Source organism: Diceros bicornis, chromosome X (genome assembly GCF_020826845.1).
Source record: "Diceros bicornis minor isolate mBicDic1 chromosome X, mDicBic1.mat.cur, whole genome shotgun sequence".
NCBI classification, from domain to species: Eukaryota; Metazoa; Chordata; class Mammalia; order Perissodactyla; family Rhinocerotidae; genus Diceros; species Diceros bicornis.
This window is the reverse complement of record NC_080781.1, coordinates 18,453,138-18,480,550: the sequence shown is the minus strand read 5'-3', so window position 1 is coordinate 18,480,550 and position 27,413 is coordinate 18,453,138. Positions and strand designations below refer to the sequence as shown.

The 27,413-nt window shown below is 41.8% G+C and overlaps 1 protein-coding gene across 2 annotated transcripts in view; it reads right to left on the bottom strand.

Moving 5' to 3' along the window:
* The window catches only part of PHEX (phosphate regulating endopeptidase X-linked), a 184,677-nt gene that overhangs the window by 82,636 nt on the left and 74,628 nt on the right, over positions 1–27,413 (bottom strand). For both annotated transcript variants that reach the window (XM_058535572.1, XM_058535573.1), the window contains exon 12: positions 15,987–16,088. In XM_058535572.1, coding sequence (XP_058391555.1) covers positions 15,987–16,088 — 102 coding nt within the window. The remainder of the gene's footprint in view (positions 1–15,986; positions 16,089–27,413) is intronic.

The following is a 27,413-nucleotide window of genomic DNA, read 5'->3' as shown; positions in this document are numbered from 1 at the left end:
AAACTTGAGACTAGGAAAGCTCTAGACCAGGTCAGCAAGCCATGGTCTGCAGGCCAAATTCCAGCTGCTGACTGTTTTTGTAAATAAAGTTCTATTGACACACAGCCACACCCATTTGTTCCTGTATTGTCTATGGCTGCATTCCTGCTACAACAGCAGATTTGAGTCGCTGCAGAGACTACATGGCCTGCAAATTTCAAAATATTTGCTATCTGGTTCTTTACATGACAAGTTTGCCAAGTCCTGCTCTATACTCTCACTACTCAAAGTATGGTCCATGGGCATTAGCCTCACCTGGGAGCTTGTTAGAAAAGCAGAATCTCAGGCTCCAATCCAAACTTACTAAGAATCTGCATTTTAACAAGATCCCTGGGAGACTGGCATGCACGTTCAAGTTTGAGCGGCACTGTTGTAATAGGACTCTGCTTCTCAAACTTGGCTGCTTATTGGAATCACCTGAGGAGTTCTGTTTTGTCTTGTTTTGTTTTGTTTTGTTTTGTTTTGTTTTGTTTTGTTTTATATACTAACGGCCTGCATCTGAGGCAACTCCAGGCTGGAAAGTTTGCAGGAGCATCCAACTCCTCCTCACAAGGCCATGTGGCACCCCACATACCTCTTGTTCTCATCAGATGCTGATAGAGTACACTCAAGCAACCAGTGGTTAGGAAGGGTTTGGGAAGAGGGAAGAGGAGGGGGAAGAGACTTCCTCCTTTTCTACCCTGTCAAGTTTTCAAAAATGTTCTCTCTGATAAGCAACTTTTCTGTGAGTAATTTTCAATAGAATTCAGAAATTACTTGGGACAACTCACAGGACCTCATTAGAACACGACTTACTACAGATCTATATAAGCTACTCTGCCAAACCTTAACTTTCATTTTCAAAAGCCTGGAAGAACAAGCCAAATTATTCCATAAGCTTGTAAATTCATTTTATAACTTAACATCGGAATTAAGCAAAGGTTCTGTCCTGCAAGCCTAAAGGACACAACCTCAGGGCCGTCCTTGACTCTGCTCTGCTCTAGGACAGGTCCATTTGGCTCATTAGTTTAATCCTTACAAACCCCTGGAGAAGGCTCTCATTAGCCTGCATGATGACTTCAGTGCTGGGAACACTGGAACATACCAAAGGCAGCAGATCCATCCCCTTGACCTCAGGTCAGCAAGGACACAGAGTGAAGCATGGCCCTTTCCTACGCCGAGAGTCTTGGGCTATAAAAGTACAGGAAGTCAGCGTCAGGGGTGTCTATACTGAAAATTAAGTTTATTTACTAAGGAACTCAAATGTAAAACTGGAAAAAAATGATTTGTCCACTAGGATGGGGTTGGGTCCCTTACAACCTAGTCCAGTTCTGGGCCCTGAAACCTAGTAGGAATTTCTTACACCTATGAAGGAAGGTCTCCCAGCCTGAGGCTGAGTCCTTTCCCCATCACAGTTCAACAATAATTAGGTTCACTCAAATAGTTCTATAAGTAAATGTACTCGTTCTTGAGCTAAGAAAAAAAAAATCAGTCAATAATAGGAAACAACCTAACCAACCAAACAGGAAAATAGGAAAAAAAATTAATGAGATTCGGTGGTCAGGTGTTAAAGAAAGGGGGTAAAGATAGTTTGAAATTCTCTAATGTAAACAGTGAAAAACTGAACACAGATGAGAGAGGGAAAGGATACAGATTATAGGTAGGTGGTTTCCAAAGATGGCTGCTGACAACGTCTCCCCTCCCCATATGCTCACACTGCACCTCATGTCAAGAGATGGAGTCTTTCTCCTGCCCTTGAATATGGACTGGCCTTGTTCCTGGCTTTGGCCAAGAGGATATAGCACAAGAAACATTCTGGGACTTCTGACTACAGACCTTAAGAAGACCAGCAGCGTCTGCTTCCTCCCTCTTGGAACTCTTAGCTCTAGCTCCCCTGTAAGAGTACCACACTCCCCTGCAGAGAGAGAGGCCACATGAAAAACACTGAGGTGGCAGACACAAGTAAAGAAGCCACCTCAGATGTCCAGCCATAGCCACCAACTCCCTGAGAGAGTCCAGGTGAGACCAGCAGAAGAGCCACCCAGCTGAGCCCCAACCAACCCACAGAATCATGAGAAATAATAAAATACTTGCTGCTTTAAGCCAGCAAGTTTTGGGTGGTTTGTTACGCAGCAATAGATAACCCAAAAACAGACCACTGCAGTAGGTGAGTCATTCTACCTGCGTGAAGAAAATTAAAACCTGCTCTCTTCCCTCTGGCAATCCCTGACTGATCCAGAACCAAAACAAACAGCACAAAACTTCAAAATCCCCTATGAGGAATCAATCCTTCCATAAATTCCATCTAAAAAGAAAGAAATTTTGTTCATTTGAAACGCCAAGGATGATGATATTTAAAATCAAAATGAAGTTCATTTTGCAAAGTTGTCAGCGCCTCTATAAAAATACTTTGTTCATGCCATTTCTTCCTAGCACTGCTTCCTCCAACTTCTCTAACCCCAAATCTTCACCTTTTTGCCCCAGTTTCTTTCATTCTTTCTTCTCTTGGTATCAGGCTGTTTCTCCAGTTCATAAGTAAGATTCTGTCAGAAGTGAATCTGCTGTCACACCCTTAGCCTGCCTTTACCCAGCTATGCAAGGGTCTAGAAAATGACAACTCAGAACACCAGGTTAAATATAATTTCTCTCTCTTCACCCATTTTCCACTATCTGCCTGTCGGGCCCTCGGGTTATTAATGGAACCGACATTCCCGTACAACTGACTCAGCAGGACCAGCAGCCAGATAAGAAGGGAGCCGCTGACAGCAGCAGACACAACCCCAGAGATAGCAGATAAGCAGACACATCGTGGCTATTAGTTTCATCTTGGGCCAAAGAGGAGGAGCATCACAAAATATACACAGAGAACTCGAACATTCCTAATGGACTCTTTTCCTGTGAAATTAAAAATCAATATATCAAAACTGAATCTTTTTATTAAACTAAACCAAATATGTATTTTTAAGTGAATTCCTAACATACTCAATATGAATTTGGACCAAAAAAGAATAAAGACAGGCATTAAACCTCCCCTACCAATGCCATGAATAAAAGTAATAAATATTCTCCATAATTTTTAAAAAGCAGCTCTCTGCTTTGGGCCTCTGGGGAATTTCACTCTGAGGCTATCTCGGCATTTCCCGATTGCTTTCAAAGTCCTACCACCAACAAATCCCTCAATCCAAAGTAATTCCTAATATACACTTAACAACTAAATACTTTCACAGTACCACATCTAAACTATTACTGCTTGCTGATATTGTCAAAATTCTTAAATATTTACTATTACAAGTTTCATCTTTTAATATAGTTCCATTGTTCCACATTGTTCAAATTAGTTCTATTCCTCGACACTAGCATTATTTTTTTTAATGTATGGAATGGCTGTACACCAGTTATACACTTATTTATATTTCTGATGATCAACAACATTGAGAATGCAACACTGCAGAAGTTTTCAAAAACTATAGAGTATATATTACATGTATGTCCACTGACATGAGCTAGTGCCCCTTACAAATGAGAATTCACATCAACCCCTCACCCATATGTCTGCAAATTTGCTTATCACCGAAACTCTGTATTTCAAGTTGGTAAAGAGCCTCTCTCCTTCCCCAAGACAAAAAAAAAAAAAATCAAGATATTGCTCGTTGGTGGAAGAACTAACTAAGGCATTGATTTATAAATTGTTCAAAACAGTTTATAATTAAATGGAAGTTAAACATTAAAGAGGATATCTTGTTGTGACAGGAAACAAAGACGTTGTCAAAAACAACTAGAGCCATGTCAAAATTCCCTAAAGGAAGAGCCTCTAGTTGGCCAAAATATGACAATTTGAGCTAAAAAGGAATAATGACTATAATGAATTTAACAAATCAAATACACAAAATTCCCTGAGTTCATCATGATATTTAAAAAAACTGCTTTGGCCCCTTTGGAAGTACTAGGGCACCAACTCATTGTGAAAATTAACAAGTAAAGAGAAATAAATTTATGCTGCCTTTCAGCAGTTTATATCAGTATAAACTATATGTCAGCATAATCAAGTGGTTGATGAAAGAAAATTATTTTTTATGGAAAAATTCCAGCTAATAAATGCAGAAAGAATGATAGACTTTGAAAATCGCCAGTTGCAACTCCTAATGAATTCATGTATCTATTCAATATTATCAATGACCACAAAAACTATTAAAACAGTGGTTTTTAACTCTGGCTGCACATTTGTATCTCCTGGGGAACTTTAAAATATGCTGATGCCTGGGTACCACCCACCCCTAGAGAGTCTGATGTCATTGGTCTGGGCTGTGGCCTGAGCATTAGGATTTTTTAAGCTCCCCGCGCTATTTGAAGGCACAGTCAAGAAAGAGGACCAGCGCCTGAGACAAAAGGTTGATGGGGAAGTTAAAATGGCAGGATCAGGCCGACAATACCTGAGCCCACCGATGGACCTCTTCAGTGCAAGTGGGACAACCTGACATCATGTGCCTCTTGGTGCGCTGCAACAAGAAGCACACAGCACTGCCCATGAAGTCTTCTTGCCAAAAGAAAATTGAACCTGAATCTAATCAAACCTCTAAATTTAACTACCAATTTATAGGAAATGCAAGGAACAGAAGAATATGTTAAAAGACAACAATAGGATATAATCAGCTAAATCAAGATTGTTGAGAATTCTATCAGACAAATGATACAATTTCTAAAACAAATTTCATGGATAAAAGGGGAGAGGAGCTCTTAAAATTTTAAAAGCCTTAAAAGATGGACCTATTAACTGCAATATGTTTGGATACTGATTTGAACGAACCGTTTAAAAAGAAGAAACATTTTTGAGATAATTACAGAAAATTGGTTACTAATTAATGAGGTATCATTGTTAATATTGTTGGGTATGTTAAAGGTATTTTTAAAAATCCTTATCTGTTGGAGATACATAATGAAATGTTTATAGTAAAATGATGTCTGGAATTAGCTTTAGAATTCTCAAGCATAAAAACAGGTGGGATGGGGACTAGACGAAATCAGAATGGCAAATATTGCTCACTGGTGAAGCAGGGTGATGAGGACCTGGGGGTCTGTTATGTACATTTTTGTTCACGTTTAAGAATTTCCATAATAAAATGTTTAAAAATATTGAACAGAGTCAAAGTTAAGTTAATACAAGTCGATTTTGTACCTCCACCCCCCAAACAAAAACAATGTAACTGGCATCAACTTTTCTTCCCCAATTTTAGGAGACTGTAATGGAACATTACATTATTTGGTGAGGAAGAAGTAAGAGGAAACTTAGAAAAGAATGAACGTCACCTTACTAATACTGAGCATTTGCTCTTTGCTAGTCACTGTACATATATTACTTGTTTAATCCTCCCAAATGCTGTGAAAACAGTAGTATATTTCTCATTTCATGGGTGACGGAACTGAGGCTCCCAAAAATGAGCATCTTGCCTACGAGTGTGGTGGAGCTATGACCCTTACTAAGGTCTGCCCAACGGCCAAAGAAGGGAGTGCCAAGCCATGACAGGTTCTGAACATACAAGAATAAACCAGCCAGCCACAATTCTTCCCCTTACTGGGGTCACTTCAATTCAGTGATCTATATTTTGGGGGTAGAGTTTTTTAATTATGAATAAACACTATGATGCTATTTCAAAAGTTATGAGAATACAGGGAAGACCTCACTATCGGAAATGCTAAAAGGGTTTATTTTGTTATTCTCTTTCCAAGACTATAAACAGGGAAATGGATTAAAAAGGATGAGAGGATAAATGTTACAACATGGATGAACCTAGACAACATTACGCTATGTGAAAGAAGCCAGACACAAAAGGCTACATATTGCAGGATTCCATTTATATGAAATATCCAGAATAGGTGAATTCACAAAAACAAAAAGCAGGTTGGTGGTTGCCTGAGGCTGGTGGAAGGAAAGAATGAGGACTGACTGCTTAATGGGTATGAAGTTTCCTAGGGGTGATAAAAATGTTTTAGAACTAGATAGAGGTAGTGGTTGCACAACACTGTGAACGTACTAAATGCCACTGAATTGTTTACTTTAAAATGGTTAATTTTATGTTACCTGAATTTCACCTGAATAAAAAAATAAGAAATAAAAGGATGAGAAGCTAGAGGAGGAAAGAACTATGAAACAGAAATGGTAAAGATTTGAAAGTTGTTTAGAAAAAAGACTCAACAGGATTTGAGGACTTATGGTTGGCTGGGAGGGAAGATTGAGATTTCTGGTTTGGAAGTCTGAATAGCTGGCTATACCCCAGGCAACCAGGTAACCTGCACTGATGAGAATACAGGCTCTTAGGAAAAATGGGAGCCCAGTGAATGTTGGTTCAGTTTCATCAAGTTTCCACTTTTCTAATAATAAGAACAATAAAACAATAGATAGGTAAATCAAGGAATACTCTAAACACAGTGTAACTGGATTATATCAAAGAATTGCTAAATATCTCATGACCTCCTTGCAGGCAAAATGGAGAAATCAGGTGACAGTTCCATAGAGTTGTTCCAAGTAGAACAACTGGACTAAAAATCTATTGGTTAGTGAATTGGTTAGCACCTAACACAAGACCTGCCACAGAGAAGGTTCTCCATGCACCTGCTCAATAGATGAATCTGTATGGAGTCTCCAAAGGACAAGCAAATAGGCAGATCCCAGTTCCATTTGGTGAGCATGGTCATTAATAACCCAGAAACACAATCACACCAAAAAGTAGATTTATCAAACTATGAATGATATAGAGGTGGAGACAGCTGATACACTGCATGACAAAGGAGATTTTTAAAGGTCTTTTGGGATGCTATTCTACAGAATTAGTCCTAAATTCGGGGGGAAAGCATTATGCACAAGGTGTTTATCATAGTAATATCAACAACAGCACAACCTAAATACCCAACCATGGAGAAATGTTTACATAATCTCCTGTACAACCATTGGACCAACCATGCATTAACAATGAAAATTCTTTTATAAAGACTATGTAGTAATAGGAGAAATGTTTATAATATAAATGTTTAGAGAAAAAAGAAGGGGGGCCCGCCTGGTGGTGCAAGCGGTTAAGTGCACGCACTCTGCTGTGGCGTCCCAGGTTTCGCCGGTTCGGATCCCGGGCGCACACCGACGCACTGCTTGTCAAGCCATGCTGTGGCGGCGTCCCATATAAAGTAGAGGAAGATAGGCATGGATGTTAGCCCAGGGCCGATTTTCCTCACAAAAATAAAAAAAGAAGGAATCAAATTTATATCCACAGTATTATTCAAGCCTATGCGTAGGGAAAAAACTCAAGTAATACATCAAAATGTTAGCAATGGTTATGTTTGGGTGATGGGACTAGCGATGACTTTTTTCTTTCTACTTTTATACTTTACCTTCCAGATATTCTTTAATGAGCATAGATTTTTATAACAAAAATAATAAACATACAGAAGATCCAGTAATATATATCTTTTAAAGGTCAGAGCCATGAACCAAAGCTAAATGGATTCGATAAGAATAAATGTAAAGTTCTGCAATGAGGGTTTAAAAAAAAAAAAAAGAAGCCAAGTTTAGGACTGGAACAACAGGGCTTAACAACAGTTCCTGTGGAATTAAAAAAAAAAGACCTAGAAATTAACTGACTGTAAATTCATTATGAGCCAACAGTGACATGGCTGAGGGGAAAAGATAGCCATAATCTAAACCTCGGATTTCTTAATATAATTTGTATGCAAAACAAAGGCTGTAATAATACTCCCATTGTGCTATGTGAGTTGGACTATATCTAGAATATTGTGCTCAGCTTTGCACTTGAGCTTTAAAAAAAGATGTTGAAACCTGGAGAGCAGTCAGCAGGATGAGGCATCAGAACCGCAGCAGAGAGCAGTGATTCCCACACTTTGGCTGCATCAGAATCACCCGGGGGGCTTATTAAAATGCAGATTCCTGGGTCCCCTGCCAGAGTTTCTGATTGTATAGATCTGGGGGCGGGAGCAGGAATCTGCATTTCTAGCTAGTTTTAGGTGATGTTGATGCTGCTAGTCTGAGGACCACACTTAGAGACCCACTGGCATTGAGGATAAAAGCAGACTTTGAAACCAGACTGCCAGGCATGGAGTGCCAACTCTTCCACCTACTGGCTGCGTGACCTTCCTCTCTGTGCTTCAGTTTCCTCATTTGTAAAATGGATTAATTTGACCTACCTCACATAGATATCATGACATTGAGGTAGTTAATATTTTCAAAGCATTTAGAACATCTAGCCCAGCATATAACGTTTAATTTAATGAGGAACACTAGATATGTTTCCTCTGAAATAGAAAAATATTTAAACATCTTCAAATCCTGGAAGGGCTTTTATGCGAAAGACATATTCTGCATAGTTCCTAGGAAGAGACGTAGAGTCAGTGGGTGGAAGTGACCAGGAAGGAGCCTTTGGAACTACATCAAGAAGGGCTTTTCAGCAGCTGGAGCGACAATGGAGTAAGTGGCTGGTTGGGCTCTGAGTGTCCCAATACTTACTCAGAGCACCCCCTTGTAAGAGATGGTGAAAAGGGATTCCTCTAAGGGGTAAGACAAAGTAGTCACTTAATAAACATTAGCTAGTTCTAGTAACACAGCCTGGTTGTGTAAGGGGATAGTCACATGTAATTACCTAGAGTTCTCAAAGTGTTGGCCTCAGACCAACAGCATCACCAAAAACTTGTCAGAAATGCAAATTCCTGGGCCCCACCTCAGAGCTACTGACTCAGAAACTCTGGGGGTGGGGCCTAGAAATCTGTGTTTTAACAAGCCCTCCAGACGGTGATGCATCTCAAGTGTGAGAACCAGTGACCTATAGCATCGCCCAAAACAGTATTTCCATGAGGCTCTAGAACACCAAAACTTGATTAAAGTAAGCTCACTCCAATAAAGTATCAGGTATAATATGCCATTGATAAGTATATGCACCAAACTCCTACTTACACCAAATATTTGCCTTTGTGTTTAAAGTATATTTGTTGTTGGTGCCATCGAGATGATTCTGACTCCTAGTCACCCTGTGTACAGCAGAGTAGAACCCTGCCCAGTCTTTTTGCGCCATCCTCTCACCTTCCAGCGCTATATCAGACAATGCTCCACTGCTATTCACAGGGTTTTCACAGCCAATTTTGTCGGAAGCGGGTGGCCAGGTCCTTCTTCCTAGTCTGTCCTAGTCTGGAAGCTCTGCTGAAACCTGTCCACCATGGGTGACTCTGCTGGTGTTTGAAATACCAGTGGCAGAGCTTTCAGCATCACAGCAACACGCAGCCACCACAGTATGACAACCAACAGATGGATGGTGTGGTTTCCCGACCAGGAAATGAACCCCGGCCACGGCAGTGAAAGCGCCGAATCTTCACCACTAGACCACCAGGGCTGGCTTTAAAATATGTATCAGAAAGATAATGCTGAGTTTGTTCAAAACCAGAAAACTCAAAATCTACAGAGGAAAGCAATGTTTCCCCTGCGTCGCCCTCTCAGCAGGGGCTGCTATTAACTGCCCTGAAGGGGCTGCGGGGGATGCGGTGAAGAGAAGCACAGTGTCTGACATGGAGCATCAGAGCACCCAAGGGGTGAGAGGGACCTCAAAGACCATGGTCTTATGTCACCCACCTTCCTAACCCAGAGAAAAACACAACGCCCTGGATACACACACGGAACCTCACTTCCCATCTCCCTCCTCTCCCCAGCCAGTGAGGCCGAAGTTTCCCCTCTCCTACAGGACAGCAGTTTGGAAGAAAACAGCTGAACACACTTAGTGAGCCTTTCTCATGCTCCAGGTGCTCTTCTAAGTACTTTAGGTATATTAACTCCTCACAACAAATCTCTGAGGTAGGTACTAATCTCCCCATTTTACAGAGATGAAGACTGAGGGTCAGAGAGGTTAAGTCATTTCCAAAGACTCATACAGCTAATAACAGGTAGACATTGGCTCTGACCCTAGGCAGTCTTTCTCCAGAGTCTTAACCTCTATACTGTACTTCCATTGAGGCCAGTGAGGGAGAGGAAATACAAATATGAAGGCCACTACCTCAGCCTGTATGCGCTAGTGAGAGAGATGGAGAGACATGGAGCCAGAGAGTGCCAGCCAGCTCAAGATGGCAGCATGTGTGAGGCAGGGATCTGGGGGGGGGGCAAGGATCCCACAAGATGGTTTGCATGCTGTTTTGTCAGTTCCTGTGTGTCCCTGGGTGAGCACTGGAGAGGATGCAGGAACCGGGGTGACTGCATTCTTGAGAAGTTATGCAGACAGGCTTGAATCTGTAACAGGGAAAGGCAGGAGACAGTTTGACAAAAGCCCTTCCCTTTCTTGTCTTCTACAAAACAATTTAAAGGGAATACGTGAGATGAAGCAAGAGCAAAGATACCAAGGGAAAGTGACAGCTGGATGCAGACTTGCTGGGATTAGTAAGTAAGGAAGAGCCAGAGGAAGCCTTGCCCACAGGCTGTGAGGACACAGGCAGTGACAAGGAAGAGAGAGGGGGCACAGTGGGCACTCCCCAAGTCAGGCACCCCCACACAGTATGTCTGGGCTCCTTAGAGTCTTCCCCCACTGGACTCCCAGGACCACTTTGTGTCTTCATTACATTAACTTCTCCCCATCTGCCCGGCATCCATGTCATTGTTGTGCTCTCCTAAGAGCATGAAAGCCCCTGCAGAAAAGGGACTGCAGCTGATCATCTCCGAATCTGCAGCTCCTGGTCCAGCACCTGGCACGTTATCAGTTCTGGAAACGTTTCTGAAATTGAATTTGCTGAAGTGGTGCTGGCATCCAGATGCAGTGAAATGTGTTGTCACCTTAAGGCGAGGAAGGATGGGAAGAATGCATACCCCAGGGGCTGTGTCCTAGTTAGGGAGCCCCCAGGAGCAAACCCCGAGACAAGGATTCAAGTGCAAGCAGTTCATTTGGGAGGTGAAAGAAACACCAACACAGGTAGGGGACTGGGGACGTGAGCAGAGAAAGACAGGCAGTCAACAAAGTGGATCTTATTGAGCCAGCTGTCGGTGTGAGCAACTGGAGCTTACCCCACTGGGGAAACTTCGGGAGCCTGTGTAGAACACTCACCCAAGGGAGAAGGGGCCTGGGGCATATACATGGCAACTCTCATCAGTCATTGGGTGTGCTCATTCCCCAGACCTTTGGGCCCTCTGTGTGAGTGGCACAGTGGGCTCCGGTGGAAAGAGAAAGCTCTTGGACAAAATGCAGGTGCTGGCAGCTGGAAGTCAGACAGGTGTGCAGTGAAATGGTAACTGCAAGGGCAGCGGGCCCCTCCCTCAGCTCAGCAGCTCTGGGGTGGTCCCGAGAATTTTCATCTCTAACAGTCCCCAGGAGGGGCTGCTGCTGCTGGTCTGGAAGCACACCTTGGGAACCACTGGGCTCAGGATGTGGGCAGGGCACCAACACGGTACAGACTGGATACCTGGGGAAAATCCAATACTTAGGGTTGGGCAGAGGTTGAAGATAACGGAAACCTAAAATATGCTGCTTTGACATGAAAATTATTTTGAGCTGAAGGCAATTGAGAACCAGCAGATACAAGAAAAGTTCCTGCCCTCCCCTGATTTGCCTAAAAGCAGGACATAAATTTTTAAAGTTGTCCTTCCTCCCCTCTCTATCTGGAAGTACAAAAGTGAATCACTGGAGACAACTTTAGACCCTATCAGCCTGGAGACAGCGCCAGAGGAATCCATATCCAAATGCAACTAACTAGCCTGTATCTACCGTTAGTTTCCCATATATTTACCTTCCCACAATCTGCCACCCTTAGAAATCTAAACCTGCTTTCCTTTGTCTTGTCATTTCTCTACAAATTTATTGTTCTTGGTTAAAGATGCCATATAAGCTGGAGTTCTAAGCCACCTCTTTGAGTTACTCATTTCTCTCATGTATGTATGGGATATACGTGTTAATGAACTTCTGTTTTCTCTTGTTAATCTCTTGTTTTCTCTTTTGTTACACAAGCCCCAGTCAAGAACCTAGAAGGGTAGAAACGATTATTTTTCCTCCTCAACAGAAACAAAGCCAAAGAGGTGAGCTACACTTTTATTTGGCCTTCTGCAGGAAAACTCTTCCCACCTTGCCCAGAGCCTGTGCCTGGGAGTCACGTGCCTGTGGAGATGGGGACCATGCAGCAGACTTCCTGGGAACGCTCTGTACCTGCTGTGGCCAAGGTTAAGGCCACTCAAAGCATCGCATCTTTAGAATGCTGCCTGCCTAGAAGTTCACCGGGGTCTTTTTCTCTGGGGGTGGCCTGGCAAGCATAGGTCCCAGGGGCAAAGAGCACAAACAAACAAACATTTCAGAAGGAATCCAGCTTTTGGCTACCGAGTCAAATCGAGCTGAGGAAGCCGCTCCTCCTAATCAGACACAGAGCTCACCAGCACGAGCCCTGCTCCTACCACCAGGGCAGCCGAAGGCAGCGCTGCGTCCCTTCCTGCTGGGCCTCAGAATCATTACATAGTGACCTTGAGATCCTCCTACTTTGTTCTGGAAAAGGCAAATCTTCCAAAAGACACCCCCCAAAATAACTGGTATAGCCTTACACTCATTTAACAGCTATGATAACCAGAAAAATAACAGGCCTCCTATTCTTTGCTGCTTGTTTACAATGAAAGCATATGCTTGCAGGAACATAGAATCCTAAACAAAAATTGGTGCTTATTTCACCATACTAAATTTCCAGTTGAAACCGACACTGTTGGTTTCACAACACAAACACACTCAGGACGTCTTAAGAGATGAGAGGGGAAAGGCAGAGAGACAGAGATAACAAATTTACCCTTCACGGGAGCAGGGCCATCCTTGTTTATCTTTTACAGTGATCACCCCTAGTGAAGAGTATGACAAAGCCACATCCCCACGCTTCCATTTTGAGACTGAGGTCACCGTCACAAAAGCCAAGGTGTTAGGCCTCAGCCCACCGCAGGTATCCGGACCCTCCCCATTCAGGAGGCAGGTCACTACGGATTGCTGAGGTCAACACCCCTTAGGAGGCGCTGTAATTAGCTGCAGTCCAGAGCTTCACAGTGAGGGAAAGTAAAGCTTCTCCCCCTCGCAAATCGGAACATTTTTCCAGCTTTCCCAATGGGTTGCCAAGTGACTCAGCATTGGCCCAGTGTGGGCACTATTATTGATGAGAAATCTTCCGCCTGGGTGATATACTGCATACAACACATGCCCAAAGAACAGTGCCAAGTCATACCAGGAAGAGCAGGCGAATTATTCACCTCCACTTCTAATGCAGGCAAATCTTGTCTTAATGCAGGGGCTCCTCAGTATCAGAAAGACAAAGCCCTAAGATTGTCAGAGATTTCCATCTAAGATTCAAGGAATTATTAGGCAAAGCCTTTACTTTCTTGTTGACTATTAAAAGGCAATCAAATTGAGGACAGCAGAGAAAAAGGGCAAGAAAAAAATAATTTTTCAAAAACAACCCGAGAGCAGAAAGCTGCATAAAAGCCTTCAGTATGCTAAATGTTGTCTTTGTGAGTACTACGAGCTCCACCCAGAGGTCATTTCCAGAACTGCACGTTCATTTAATTTGGAAAAAGAAAAGCTGCGTCTTCCGGGGTCCAAGGCCTTGGAGAACTGCTGGAAATTCTTGGACAACATTCCTTCTTTCTTGCCTTTTATTAAAGGAACTTCTCTGAACTCTGAAATACAGGATATACTCAGGGAACCTGATGAGATCCAGGAGGACAATTGCCTTTGATATTTGCACCTGTCAAGGAACTAGTTGAGTTCCTTGCAAGTCGAACTCAGCTCAAAGAAAGCAGTGTTCAAAGAGTACTTTTAGAAGAAAAAGTGACTGCTCTCATTCAAATAAAATATGACTGGAGAGCAACTCAGGGGGCAAACAGGAACGTGCCTAATATTAGAAAGACTAAGAATAATCCTCCTTCAAGAAGGACCCATGGGCCACTTGCCTAGAAGGCCCAACTGTAAGGCACCCACTCTCATATGCAATTCAGAAGATCTCCCTGAGGCAATCACCAGCCATACTTCCAAAAGAACTGGCTGCAGTCTCCAGAACATTGCCCTGGCATCCGTTCATTCATAACACGCACATACCCCTTACCACTCCACTCCACCCTCCACACCGTGGCCCTCAGTCCACAGGAGGTCAGACTAGGATCAAGAGCCCCCAATGCACTGAGGTCTCAACTGCCTAGCGCAAGACACATTCTGTTCCAGATCTCACAAGCTAGCTCAGCAAATAAGTGAAGCCTTCAAAAAACAACAGTGTGTTGGTTCCGAAAGTTTCATCTACCATCTGGAGAGCTTCTCCTCACAGCCAGTGTGCTCCTGCTTTCCTCAGCTTGCGCCTTACATGGCTTAAGACATTCTTGAAGGGAAAAAAAATCGAACTTAGCCTTTGTCTTCCTCCAACACCCTCCACCCTCTGGCCACCCAAGTTCTTTTTTCACTATAAACAATGAACAGCCTTTTCATGTCTATTGACAAAAATATCTATGGCAATGTTTATCCATTTCAGGAGTATTAAAGCTCTAGAAAATATTCATGCTAAACCTCTGTACATACTCATTTCAACAAGGCTAAGCATTCCCCAAATGTTGCCCCCTTTTTTTTTAATAGACTTTATTATTTAAAGCAGTTTTAGGTTCACAGCAAAACTGAGCAGAAAGAACAGAGAGTTCCCATATGCCCCTTGCCCCCACACATGCGCAGCCTCCCCCATTATCAACATCCCCCACAAGAGTGGGACATTTGCTACAACTAGTGAACCTACACTGGCACATCATAGTCACCCAGAGTCGATAGTTTACATTAGGGTTGACTCTTGGTGCTGTACATTCCATGGGTTTGGACAAATGTATAATGACATGTATCTACCATTATAGTATCATAGAGAGTAGTTTCACTGCCCTGAAAATCCTCTCCCTCTTTGTTTCTTGACCATAAGACAAAAATATTTGTGCTCAGCATGACTCAGTATGACTCAAAGCAGTGTTTCTGGGGCCTGCCTGGCAATAAGAATCACCAGGGAGACTGGTTAAATTCACAGATGTTCAGACTGCACCCTCAATCCACTAAATAGGACTTTGTTAGGGTGGGGTCCAGAAAGCTAGAGAGCGTCCAGGCACCCCAGGTGATTGCTATCATCAGGAAAGTTGCAAAAATACCTCTCTAAAGACGAAATGCTCCTGATTTCAGAGTCTCCCAGCTGCCGAGAAGCATCCGTCAAGAATGTAGCTTGTGTTCCCTACTCACTTGAGCTCCACCACCATCAGAATACCTAGAAATCAAGATGGGTCCCACTCTTTATTTTCCAACAGCATGGCTGCTAATACTTCTTTCGCTTATTCCCTTATCTTGTCACATAATGTCGGAAAATTTTACAAGGCCTAGCAAGTGTCCAGTTCTATTAGGAAATATCTTTGTATTCCTACACAATGGTTTACCACAGGTCTGCAGTTTGTAAGCAGGCTATTTGGATCATTTGTGCAAAATGATGGGTTAGGAAGTAGATCTGCTTGGTTACAGGAAAAGAATTGCCCGAGGACATTTGCACATATCGTGCATGGAGCAGAAGGACACACAGCCAATATGGGTTCTTCTTCTTTGCACCTTGAGGGCTCTTCTGCCAGCTGCTCCCCATAGCTCCCCACTGCTCTGCATTCTGCCATAGCCAATGATAGTTGATGGCAAAATTCGCTGGGCAGCAAGCCATGTGGCTCTTACAGACGGCAATTAGGAGAGAAGGAAAGGCTGAATTACAAGGTGTTTGAAAATGAAGTTCGAAAAAGAAAAAGTCAGATGTTATTTTCTCTTACCTCCTGGTGATGAAATCTATGTATTCATTCCAAAACAGACACCTGACTCCAGGGTCATTCAGAGTCAACAGCTCAGTCAATATAAAAATCAACTACACAGTCAATGTTGAGCATGAAAATCTGTTAAACCACAAGTTGTATTTTTTTCATCAAAAGGAATCCTTACCTTTTCTTTGGCTTTCATTTTTGTTCCTGCGTCCATCCACTCGTTTTCTTTCTCTAGCATGTCAATAAAGGCCCAACGAACACCCTCAATCAATTCCTCCATCTACAAGGAAATACCCCAAGAGGCAGGTCAAAACCAAGGAGCTTCAGACAAGGTTTTCTGGGCCATAAGAAACAGTTCATTGCTAAACATGGTGAGAAAGAGGTTCCTTTCAGCTTCACTCCATGCTGTGGCAACATTTCTTTGCCCAGGAAAATGTCTTTTTCCCATACCATTAGAAGATAACTAACCATTTCTTTCCATGAGAACAATTTGATGGCCCAGTTATAAAAGGATTATATGGGGAAAGGAATTCGCCGTAGGTTATGACTAACCAATAACTTGCATGTAGTTACTGAATTAGCCCATCCCTATCAAGGTAGCAACTAATTTCAATAATTTAATAAGGGTTTGAGAGAGACAAGCAAAGGCGTGGGCTGTGTATTTCAGTCAGGTATTGCAGAATAAAGTGAGTGAACAGTTGAAAGAGATACTGTGAACAGAGAAACAGGCAGAGAGAGCCAGCACCCCAAAGAACATTACCCCAACATAAATCAGACTTATGTCAGGACTCAAGTCCTTCCCAAATTTAGTGCCAGTGGTTAAACCAAATGCTTGCTGTTCTCTATCATCTTCCTGCTCTCCTCTCCACTCACTCAGAGCTCAGAAAAGTCTCATGTTATTTCAAATCTAAAATGGTAGGTCTAAAGGGGGCTGCTACAGAAAGGCTGTCTTCTGAAAGACCTATTCCAACGTGTTTCAACAGTGAGATCACACCCACATTGATGGTGTGTTTGCCCTGGCTTTTCTTCCAGTGTTTGTGGTCAGCAGAGAGGACTGGGGGAAGAGAGATGCTGACACAATTTCAGAAGCCCACACAGAGCAGTCTGGGGAGGGCCTGCCTGTTTATGGGTGCAAACCCCTTGAAATTCCATCCTCCTGCAGAGATGCTTCCATTTTCCTAATGGGACACTCAAGAAAGAATAAATACTAGCTTTGGCACCAGAATTAAAGTTTTCATTTGAGATTTTGGGGTTGTAATTCCATTTTTAGCACTAATTCTACAAAGAAAGAAGTTTAGATGTTTCCTTGGTTCTATAATGAATTGTCGGCATGAAGCTCAAAATAATTTTTTTCTGTTTAATAAGTTTTCAGCTATGTTTTCAGTTCAATAGCAGTTGTAAGGGAACCAGAGCTGTAAATCAGTGGGCTGGGTTCCATCGTATGTAAATAAGAACAAACAGCAGATGGGGGGGGACTTTACAGCTATTTCTTCCCAACTTAGCAAAAACATTAAAAGAAAAGAACTCTCAATTTGGGATCGGGGCATGATAAAAAACATGAAATGACAGAAGAGCAAAGTTCCTTCAAAATCATTAAGTCAGTGGTTCTCAACCTTGTCTGCACGTTGGGAATCTTTGGGGGAAGCTTTAAAGAATCCTAAGGCCTGAGCATCAGAATGCTGATGTCATTGTTCCAGGGTGCAGCCTGGGCATTGGGAGTTTTAAAAGCCCCCCAGGTGATTCTAATGTGCAGCCAGGGTAGAGACCCACTGGTATAGGGGAAGCTACTTATTTTACAGATAAGGAAATTAAGAGTCAAGGGAGTCCATGATCTGTTCCAGCTCTCACAGCTAGGAAGGGTCAGAGCCAGGACCTGACCACAGAGCTAAATGACAGTCATGAGCTCAGAACTCCTAGGAACAACAGAGGCGTCCCTCATAAATCAGAGGAAAGTGCCAGGAAAGTAGAATGGAGCCAACAGAGAGATGCAGAAGTGGCCATTTCAAATAGAAAACCCACACAAGGAGGGTGTTGAAATGACAAGGAAATCTCCAGGAACTAGACCTTTAGCCTGTGCAGTCACCAGTACCCCTAAGTCTTTACGATCTCATCACGCAGCAACACACATCAACCAATCCATCACCTTCATATAAAAAGAGAAATAAGGGGCCAGCCTAGTTCTTAAGTTCGGTACGCTCCACTTCAGTGGGCCGGGTTCGGTTCCCGGGTGCAGACATACTCACCGGCAGCCATGCTGTGACAGTGACCCACATACAAAATAGGATGAAGACTGGCACAGATGTTAGCTCAGGGCAAATCTTCCTCAGCCAAAAAAAAAAGAGAGAGACAGAGAGAAAAATAATATCTTCCAAAATGAAGGAGGGGCAATAGGGATGGAAAGAAGTGGGTGGATTGATTTGCAAGAGATTCAGTGACAAAATCAATGGAACCAGGTGATTAATTTTATGTGGGGAGGGGAGGAAAGGGCAGGGAGAGTCAGATTAATTCCAAGGCTTTAGGCGCAGGCAACTAGGTGGATGCTGCCACCATTTTCTAGGACTCTGACTGTTGGAAGAGAAAAAGGGCTTGAGATAGAGGCCAGATCTCAGTGGGAAGTGGAGACAGCAAGTCTGGACAACCCAGGCAAGGAGTTTGTCTAAGAAAGAGAGAAAAGAAGTATAGGGTACAAATGGATGTAGGGATCAGAGGGTTTGGAGTTTGGGATGTATGCATTTGCTTGTTGCTTCTGGTATTGCTGCTGTGGTGGTGGTGGTTGACTATGTGAGAGATTCAACTGTGTTTAAATATCAATGGAAACTCATCAATAAGGAAAGAAACAACCTGATTAAAAAATGGCCCAAAGGGGGCCAGCCCCATGGCATAGCGGTTAAGTGCGTGCACTGCCCTGCTGGTGGCCCGGGTTTGGATCCCGGGTGCGCACTGACGCACCACTTGTCAGGCAATGCTGTGGTGGCATCCCACGTAAAGTGGAGGAAGATAGGCATGGATGTTAGCTCAAGGCCAGTCTTCCTCAGCGAAAAAAAAAAAGAGGATTGGCATGGATGTTAGCTCAGGGCTGATCTTCCTCACAAAAAAAAAAAAAATTGGGCCAAAGACTTGAACAGACATCTCACCAAAGAAGATATACAGATGGCAAGTAAATATATGATAAGATGCTTCACATCATTTGTCATCAAGGAAATGCAAACTAAAACAACGAGATACCACTATATACCTATTAAAATGGCCAAAATTCCACAACACTGACAACATCAAGTGCTTTCAAGGATGTGGAACAACAGGAATTCTCATTCATTGCTGGTGGGAATGCAAAATGGTACAGCCATTTTGGAAGACAGTGGCAGTTTTTTACAAAACTAAACATACTCTTACCATACGATCCAGCAATCAAGCTCCTTAGTATTTACCCAAAAGAGTTGGAAACTTATATCCACACAAAAATCTGCACATGGATGTTTATAGCAACTTTATTCATAATTGCCAAATCTTGGAAACATCCAAGATGTCCTTCAGTAGGTGACTGGATAAACAAACTGTGGTACATCCAGACAATGGAATATTATTCAGTGCTAAAACAAAATAAGCTATAAAAGCCATGAGAAGACATGGAGGAACCTTAAGTGTATATGCAGGGGAGGAAGACAATTCCTCTACCCTTCTAGGTTCTTCTGACTGGTCCAAGAATTAAACTGACATGAGAAAGAATAACATGAGGAAATCAAACAAAGTTTAATAACATGTATATATGGGAGAGACCCAGGAAAACTGAGCAACTCGCCCGAATGGCCAAAGCTGCCGCCTTAAATATCATCTTCAGCTAAAGACAAAGGAGGATGTTGGGAGTAGTAATTTGGGACTTCAAAGGGGAGGAAGGCAATTTACATGGAGATAGAAATGCAAATGTTTGTTAAACAAGTGTTTGCTGGGCCAACCCAAGAGACACATTTTACATTACACTACAGTTATCTTATGGTATTAGCTCTTTCCTGGAATGGGCCTTCTATCTTAAATTCTTTTAGACAGTTAGGGGGAAGGTCAATGTTTCTTTCAGAGTCTTTTGTGCTTAAAACTAATCATGGCAAAGAGACACACTGTGGGGTAGCCAATTATGATCTCCCACACATATTACTAAGCGAAAGAAACCAATCTGAAAAGGCTACATACTGTATGATTATATAGCTACAACTATATAACATTCTGGAAAAGGCAAAACTATGGAGACAATAAAAACATCAGTGGTTGCATGAGTTGGGGGCAGGGAGAGATAAATAGGCAGAGCACAGAGGACTTTTAGGGCAATGAAAATATGCTGTATGATATTATAAGGATGGATATATGTCATTATACTTTTGTCCAAACCCATAGAATGTATACCACCAAGAGTGAACCCTAAGGTAAACTATGTACTTTGGGTGATTACAATGTGTCAATATAGGTTCATCTTTAGGGAAAAAAAAAAAGTATAATTCTGGTGAGTGATGTTAATGGGGGAGACCATGTATGTGTGAGGGCAGGGGTTTATAAGAAATCTCTGTACCTTCCTCTCAATTTAGTTGTTGAAGGGGAGTATAACAAGCCACCCCAAAATATGCCTCTTTGGCATAAGGATTACCTTAAGCTGATTATTTTTAAGAAAAAGCCGAGAGGAAAAGCTCTGAAAATCAATGTTACCCTCTTGTAAGAGACTTTTATATTTATAAGGGAACTCTCCATTTCTAAGGGTACCACTCCCTGTACCAGGAAGAGGAGGAGGACTAAATCTTAAGAAACTCAGCAATGGAGAAGGCAAGGACTTAAATCTGCACAAGAACCCTACCTTTGTTTTACTGTGCTTTTCCTGAAGACCTCCCACAACTGGCTCCCCCCACCACCCAACATCTCCTTTTGTCTTTAGCTGGAGACGGTATTTAAGGTGGTGGCTTGGGCCATTTCAGAGAGTTACTCAGTTTTCTGGATATCTCCCATGTATACAGGAGGTACACATGTTATTAAACTTCTGTTTTTCTCCTATTAATCTGTTGTTTATTACAGAGAGGACTCAGCCAAGAACCTAGAAGTGTGGGGAAATTATGTTTCTTCCCCTACATTATAAATCTAAAACAGCTTTAAAAAAATTAAATCTTTTTAAAAAAGGCAAAAAAAAAAAAAAAAAAAAACAATGGAAAGGATCCAGTGAAGAGGAAGAGGTTGAAAATACAGGAGAGAAAAAAGACAAGAATGGTTCCTGAGAGAGCAAAGGGGGACAGGATCCAGAGAATATTTGAAAGGATTCACCTTAGACATGAAACAGGATTATGAGAGGAGAGAAGGATAAAGTGATGGACAAGACTGCAGAAGAATCTATAGATTAGATGGTGCAAGGTTGAGAGACCTAGCACAATGATGTGTCTTTTCTCCGTTGAAATAGGAGCAAGATCTGCTAAAAGGGAGATTTCTCTAAAAAATTCAATTTCTTCACACACAGCTATATGCCTCCTGGTAACATGAACATATTGGTAGGAAAAGGGGTACTTACATGTGAGGGCAAAGAGAGCAATGAAAGGCTTCCTCTCAATACCCTAGCCAACATGCAGCGATAATAGAAAGCACCTAAAGAACATGGAAAAAGCTGAATATATCCAAGGAAAATATTTATTTGCAGTAAAGAATATGAAAACTAATCTGCTTTCATTATGGTTTAAAAGAAATTAATCAAGTAAAACAAACATAAGCACTCTCCAAGCCAAAGAGATCTTGGCAAATAGGTACTTTGGAATTTTTGGACTTCCATGGTGAATCTTAAGGTCATTTCGTCCCTATGCTCTTTGGGGCATTTTTATGAAGTATGTACTTATTATTAAAATGGGTCTGAGTGCTTCCAGATACTTCTTTCTAAGCAGCGTGGTTTCGTAGGACCCTCCCTGGCCATTAAAATGGCTATCGAATTCATTAAAGTTTTAAGCATTTCGCAAAGATTTTCAAAGCTCTCTGTCTGTAACCTGCTGATTGGCATTCCAAATGAAAATAAAAAGGGCAAAAAGACTTCAGCCCTTGGCGGGGATGAAGAATGACAAATAGCTGACTCACGTGCAGCTTCCTTCCTCCTCTTCCTTTCTTTCTCTCCCCCTCCCCTGCCCCCACCACCTCTGTCTGCCCTCAATTCATGCTTTGATAACTCAGTCTCTTTGTGGCCCTCTCACAGCTGTCAAAACCCAAGTAATCACTCCTCTCTTTGCTTTCCCATTAGCCTCAGCTGGTCTTCGCCCTGGTCCTCTCAGGCACCACCACTCGCCACCCCAGGCCCCATCTCTGGTTCCCAATTTTTTCTTTTATACAGACTTTACAGATTTATTGTACAACATTTTCTGTGAAATGGTGTTGAACTACCCCAGTCTACCTCAAGAACAAGGGAAATCTTTGAAGGTGATTAATGTCATTGGTTGGCAAGTCAATGCAAATAAGAGAAATAATGATTTTAGCATGCTGGAACTAGGAAGATAAATCACTGAACACTTCTGATTTTTATCTTTAGACTACTCTACAGCATCACTTAATAACATCACCTTCAGTCAACTCATGTTCCCCAAGGCAGCAAAAGCCTGCTATAAGTCTGGTGGCGTAGCGGTTAAGTTAACGTGCTCTGCTTTGGCGGCCCAGGGTTCGCAAGTTCGGATCCCGGGCACAGACTGACGCACTGCTTGTCAAGCCATGCTGTGGCAGTGTTCCATATAAAGTAGAGGAAGATGGGCACGGATGTTAGCCCAAGGCCAATCTTCCTTAACAAAAAGAGGAGGACTGGCAACGGATGTTAGCTCACAGCTAATCATCCTCACCAAAAAAAAAAAAAAAAAAAAAAGCCTGTTACAATTTTAAAATAAGAAAAAAGAGAGAAATAGCATTTCTTCACCAAACCTTGACCTAATGCTACAATCAGCCAGTATATAACATTAATAGAAATCACTTAAAGTGGAGTCATTCACAGAAAATATTTATTTAGAGTCAAAAATCAAAATACAACATATAAAAATTAATTCAAGTGTTATTATGGTAAAATCTGCCACATTCAGGATACAGGCTCTCCAGGCAAAGCAGTATTTTGTTAAGCATCTATTTATTTCAGATTTTATGGACCCACACTATGAAAATATAATTCATTTGGTTGGTCTATGGGCAGTTATTAGTTCTTTTCCTCAACCAGCGTTATTTAAAAGTGGGTTCCCCTTTTCATTCTTTGCACCCCAGGATTTTGCCCATAGTGTTCTACATCAGACAACAGACACTGATGAGTCACACATGCATATGCATGCACCTGTTACCCTTCTATCAAAGGCTTTTTTTTAAATAAGATTCTCCTATCTTAGTAAATTATAAATTGTCTCACTTGCTCCTCTTTTGACCTCTCCTTACCCTCTCTCCCATCACATAGACATTAGGAATTTTGTGTTTTGTATAAATGGGACAAGATAGTTCTATTAATGCATCTGAAGGGACATATGCCAATACTACTTTGAGAAGAGGGGGTCAAGTCACCCCATTGTCAGTTGTAGTTTCCTTCAAAGCTTTGTCTCTGAAAATAAAGAAATCCTACAGGGTCGGCCTGGTGGCATAGTGGTTAGGTCTGTGCAGTCCACTTCAGTGGCCCGGGGGTTACAGGTTTGGATACCGGGCTCAGACCTACACACCACTCATCAAGCCATGCTGTGGCAGAGTCTCACATACAAAATAGAGGAAGATGGGCACAGAGGTTAGCTCAGAGCCAATCTTCCTCAGCAAAAAGAGGAAGATTGGCAACAAACATTAGCTCAGGGCAAATCTTCCTCACCAAAAAAAAAAAAAAAAGAAAGAAAGAAATCCTACAAGGCTAATTCAGATCCTACCTCACATCCATAAATCCCAAACACTTAAACCCACACTTTCAGTCCCTTCTGAGTTCCTGTTAGGCTTATAATCAGAATACAGGTGTGTGTTGAATTACCATTTATATTTATTTGGTGTCCCCAACAAGATCTATAAAGCTCTGAGAAGGGGAAACATGATTTAGATCAAATGAGATCATGAATATGTAAGCAAACTAAAAAGTATTCTGCAAATCTAAAATTGTTCATTTTATGATTTCATATCCCATCCTGTTAGTTTTATGATTTCATATCTCACATGATATGATTTTTCACACAATATGATTTCATATCTCATATAATACATATAGCAGATGCTCAATAAATACAAGTTGATTTATGCTTTTCAAAATCTCCAGTGGGTATCTAGCAAAGAAATGAAATAGAATCAAGTATCTTTTATATATGCTAATGCATAATAGTTATTCCAGCAGTTATTCCAAATATAAACTTTAGTAGAAATCAAACGACTCAGTAAGTTAGCCCAGTCTATTCTGAGATTGGTGATGCCAACATGATACAGGACAGACGGCTAAAAACGGTTTAAATATATATATACTATATAGCTGATAGAAATAATTATAGGCTGATAGAATTCTAAAAAAAGCAGCAGCCAAAAAAAGAAAAAATCTTCAAGATTGTGTGCATTAATCTTAAAATAATGTAATCTTAATAAAATTCATAAATGAAAGGCATAATGTTGAGTAGGTTTTCCTCTTTAATATATTTAGAAATTAGAAGTAATATCTTATAAAAGACAAGAGTAAAAAGACTCCAGTCTTCCTACTGGTCTAGAGCAGGGCAAGATTCCATAAGTTGTAACCACTTGGTTAGTGAATATGAAAAATGGAAATTATCAATAATTTGTGTGGTTGACTCTGGACAAATAGGCTGCAATTTGAGGAAAGTTCCTAAAACTTTTTTTTGTGACAATTGTCACTTTACTAGAAATGCAGACGTGAAATAAATCAATGCACTAATAAATGTTAAATATTCATTTATTCATTACTTATACTGTATTTATTAAGATGAGTTTGAATTAGCTCCCAATAAAAAAAATAATAATGGAGTCAAACTAAGAAGTAAAGAAGAGAAGCAAATTGAGACGGGAGAAGTGGTCAAGCCAGATAAACTAAGGATAGTCAGAAAACCCGGAGGTTTCTGGCAGCCAAGAGAGCTAATAAAACAAATTGTACCAGTTTGTCAGGATTAGCAAACTCGCATAGCTATTAAACACACTGGCAAAAGAAAAAAGGAATACCAAGTTATCTGTGCGCTAGTCATGCTGTAAAGCATGTTAGTATGGTCGTGCAGGAGTTGAGCATGTTCTTTTAGCAAAAAGCATAACTCTGGGGTAGAAGTAATAAGGGATAAAATCATATTTACTGGATATGAACATACAGACTGTGTTCTAATTTTATAACTAATCTTTTCCTCTTTCCCACTCTGAGAGGGAATGGATCCGAGACCCCGATAATATTTACAAGTCAACCAGCCTCATAATATCCAGACTTTGGCTGTGGGTAAACTCCCCCCAGCAAGTAACTGCCTGATCACTTCCAAAATTCAGCTCTGTTGGAGCTTTCTTCCAGTGAATGAATTTCCAATACAGGGTCTTGGCAGGCCACAGGTCTGACCAGATCTGCTTGACAAGACTGTGACCCTTATCATGTGGCAAAGGCAACAGTGTTCAATGCTATGCAGAGATGTAGACAACAAACAAGAAAGGTGGGCCAGATGTGTCATCATTGTGGCAGCACACTCAAGGACAAGGGCAAGAGTAGTGTCCACACTTATTTCAAAAGAATTCCCAATGAGCTATCCAAATTACTTGTTTGCTGGATGTCATTTTACCAAAGGTTGCCTAAAAAGAGCTGTCAGGATTGGAATCTGATGACATTTGTTGTAACAAGAATTAGCCCGTAGAGAGTTGTGAAACCTGGACCTGTTATATAAATTATATTTGGCTCCTTGAGTAGTTTCATGAGACTCTCCTATGAGCCAGATTTAGCAGTAAACGCTAGGGCAGGCTGGAATGTGGCCAGGGCACCAGCATTAAAAGGATCTTTAGCCCAACTGAAAGCTACTACACGGGGTGTGTATGGAGGACTAAGAGCCAGGACTTTTATGGTATGAATTCTCTATGATTAATCTTAGGCACGGCACACAGTAATAAGAGCAGCTAACATTCACTGGGCACTTACTGTGCACCGGGCATTGTGCTGTCTTCTACGTGGATTATCTCCCTCAGTCCTCACCACAAACCAACGAGGTAGGTACTATCTGCATCCCTATCTGTGATTCACTGCAATGATGGCTTTAATTCTACATCCCTTCCTTTATTCACACCCTTTGCTATGTGACTTTGCAGTTTCTCTCACTAAAAAAGCAGAATCTATCTCCCCGCTCTGTCAATCTGGACTGGCCTTGCGGCTCGCTTTGGCCAACAGAATGCAGACAAGACATTATGCCAGTTCTGAGCCTAGGCCTCAGGAGGCCTCATGTGTTTCTGCTTGCTCACTTGCACCTCTGCCATCTCTATGAGAACATGCCTGAGCTAGCCGGCTGAAGAAGTAAAACAGCGGGGGCAGAGCCGAGTCATCCTGATCACCTCTGCTGAAGCCAGCCTAGACCAGCCAACCCCCAGACCAGTTCAAGAAGCCCAGCCAAAATAAGCAGAGCTGCCCAAGGGACCACCAACTGACTCCAAAAGCATCAGCAATTACTGCGTATTGGTGAAGGCCACCAAGGTTTTGTGATTGGTTGTTATGCAGCATTACCATAGCAACAGAAACTCATACACCACTTATAAACAGAAGGCAGAGGCACAAAGAGGTTAACCAGCTTGCCCAAAAAGATAAGAGCAAAGCTGGGCTATGAGATGCTATTGCAACTTTGCAGAAAATCAGATATAATTTCTATATAAAGTCAATATTTTCCAACTATTTAAAAGTTAAAAAGCCCTTTAAAACTCAAATCATTTTGGTTTGTCTTAATTCAGATAGGTCTTTAGCAAAAACTCAGAGAAACTGATCTTGATATTATAGCTGATACCGTTTACTAGACAAACAGAAACAGAGACACTCGGTAGCCAGAAAGAATATCCTTTCATTGCATGACTCATGTTGAAGGAAGTTTTATCTTTATCTGTACAATGGCTGTACAGAGAACAACCATCATGAGTAGCAGCATCTGCAAGAAACGAAGAACTTCTCGTATGAGGGCACTGCTATAACACATGACACTGACTTTCAAGTGACTTCTGCCACCAATGTTAGAGTTACATCTCATTTACTCAACCACTGAGAGAAACGGTGAGCAGGGGAATTGAAGAACTTGAATATTAATGGCAGTACATCAATTCAATTATCTTGGCTCACTAATGAGGTGAACTCCTAGTGTGTGGAGGTTGCAAGTTCAAACTCCACCACTGCAATTGGACCCAAGTGGGTACTTAAGTCTTACGGCACCAGCTGCAGCAGTATGGGGTGGGAAGAGAAACCTATTCTTGGGATAAGAATTACTACTGGAATTGCTCATGCAGAGCAGCTCAGAAAGTTGGAAGATACTGTAGGTCATCTATGGCATTACTTGAGGACATGAACAATGTCTTTACCATAAAGGGAAAAAGAATAAGCTACTAAAGTGCAGGAGAAATTAGCGAATTGTTTTACACAGTAAGTTTTAATTCTTCCCTTAATAAAGTCTAA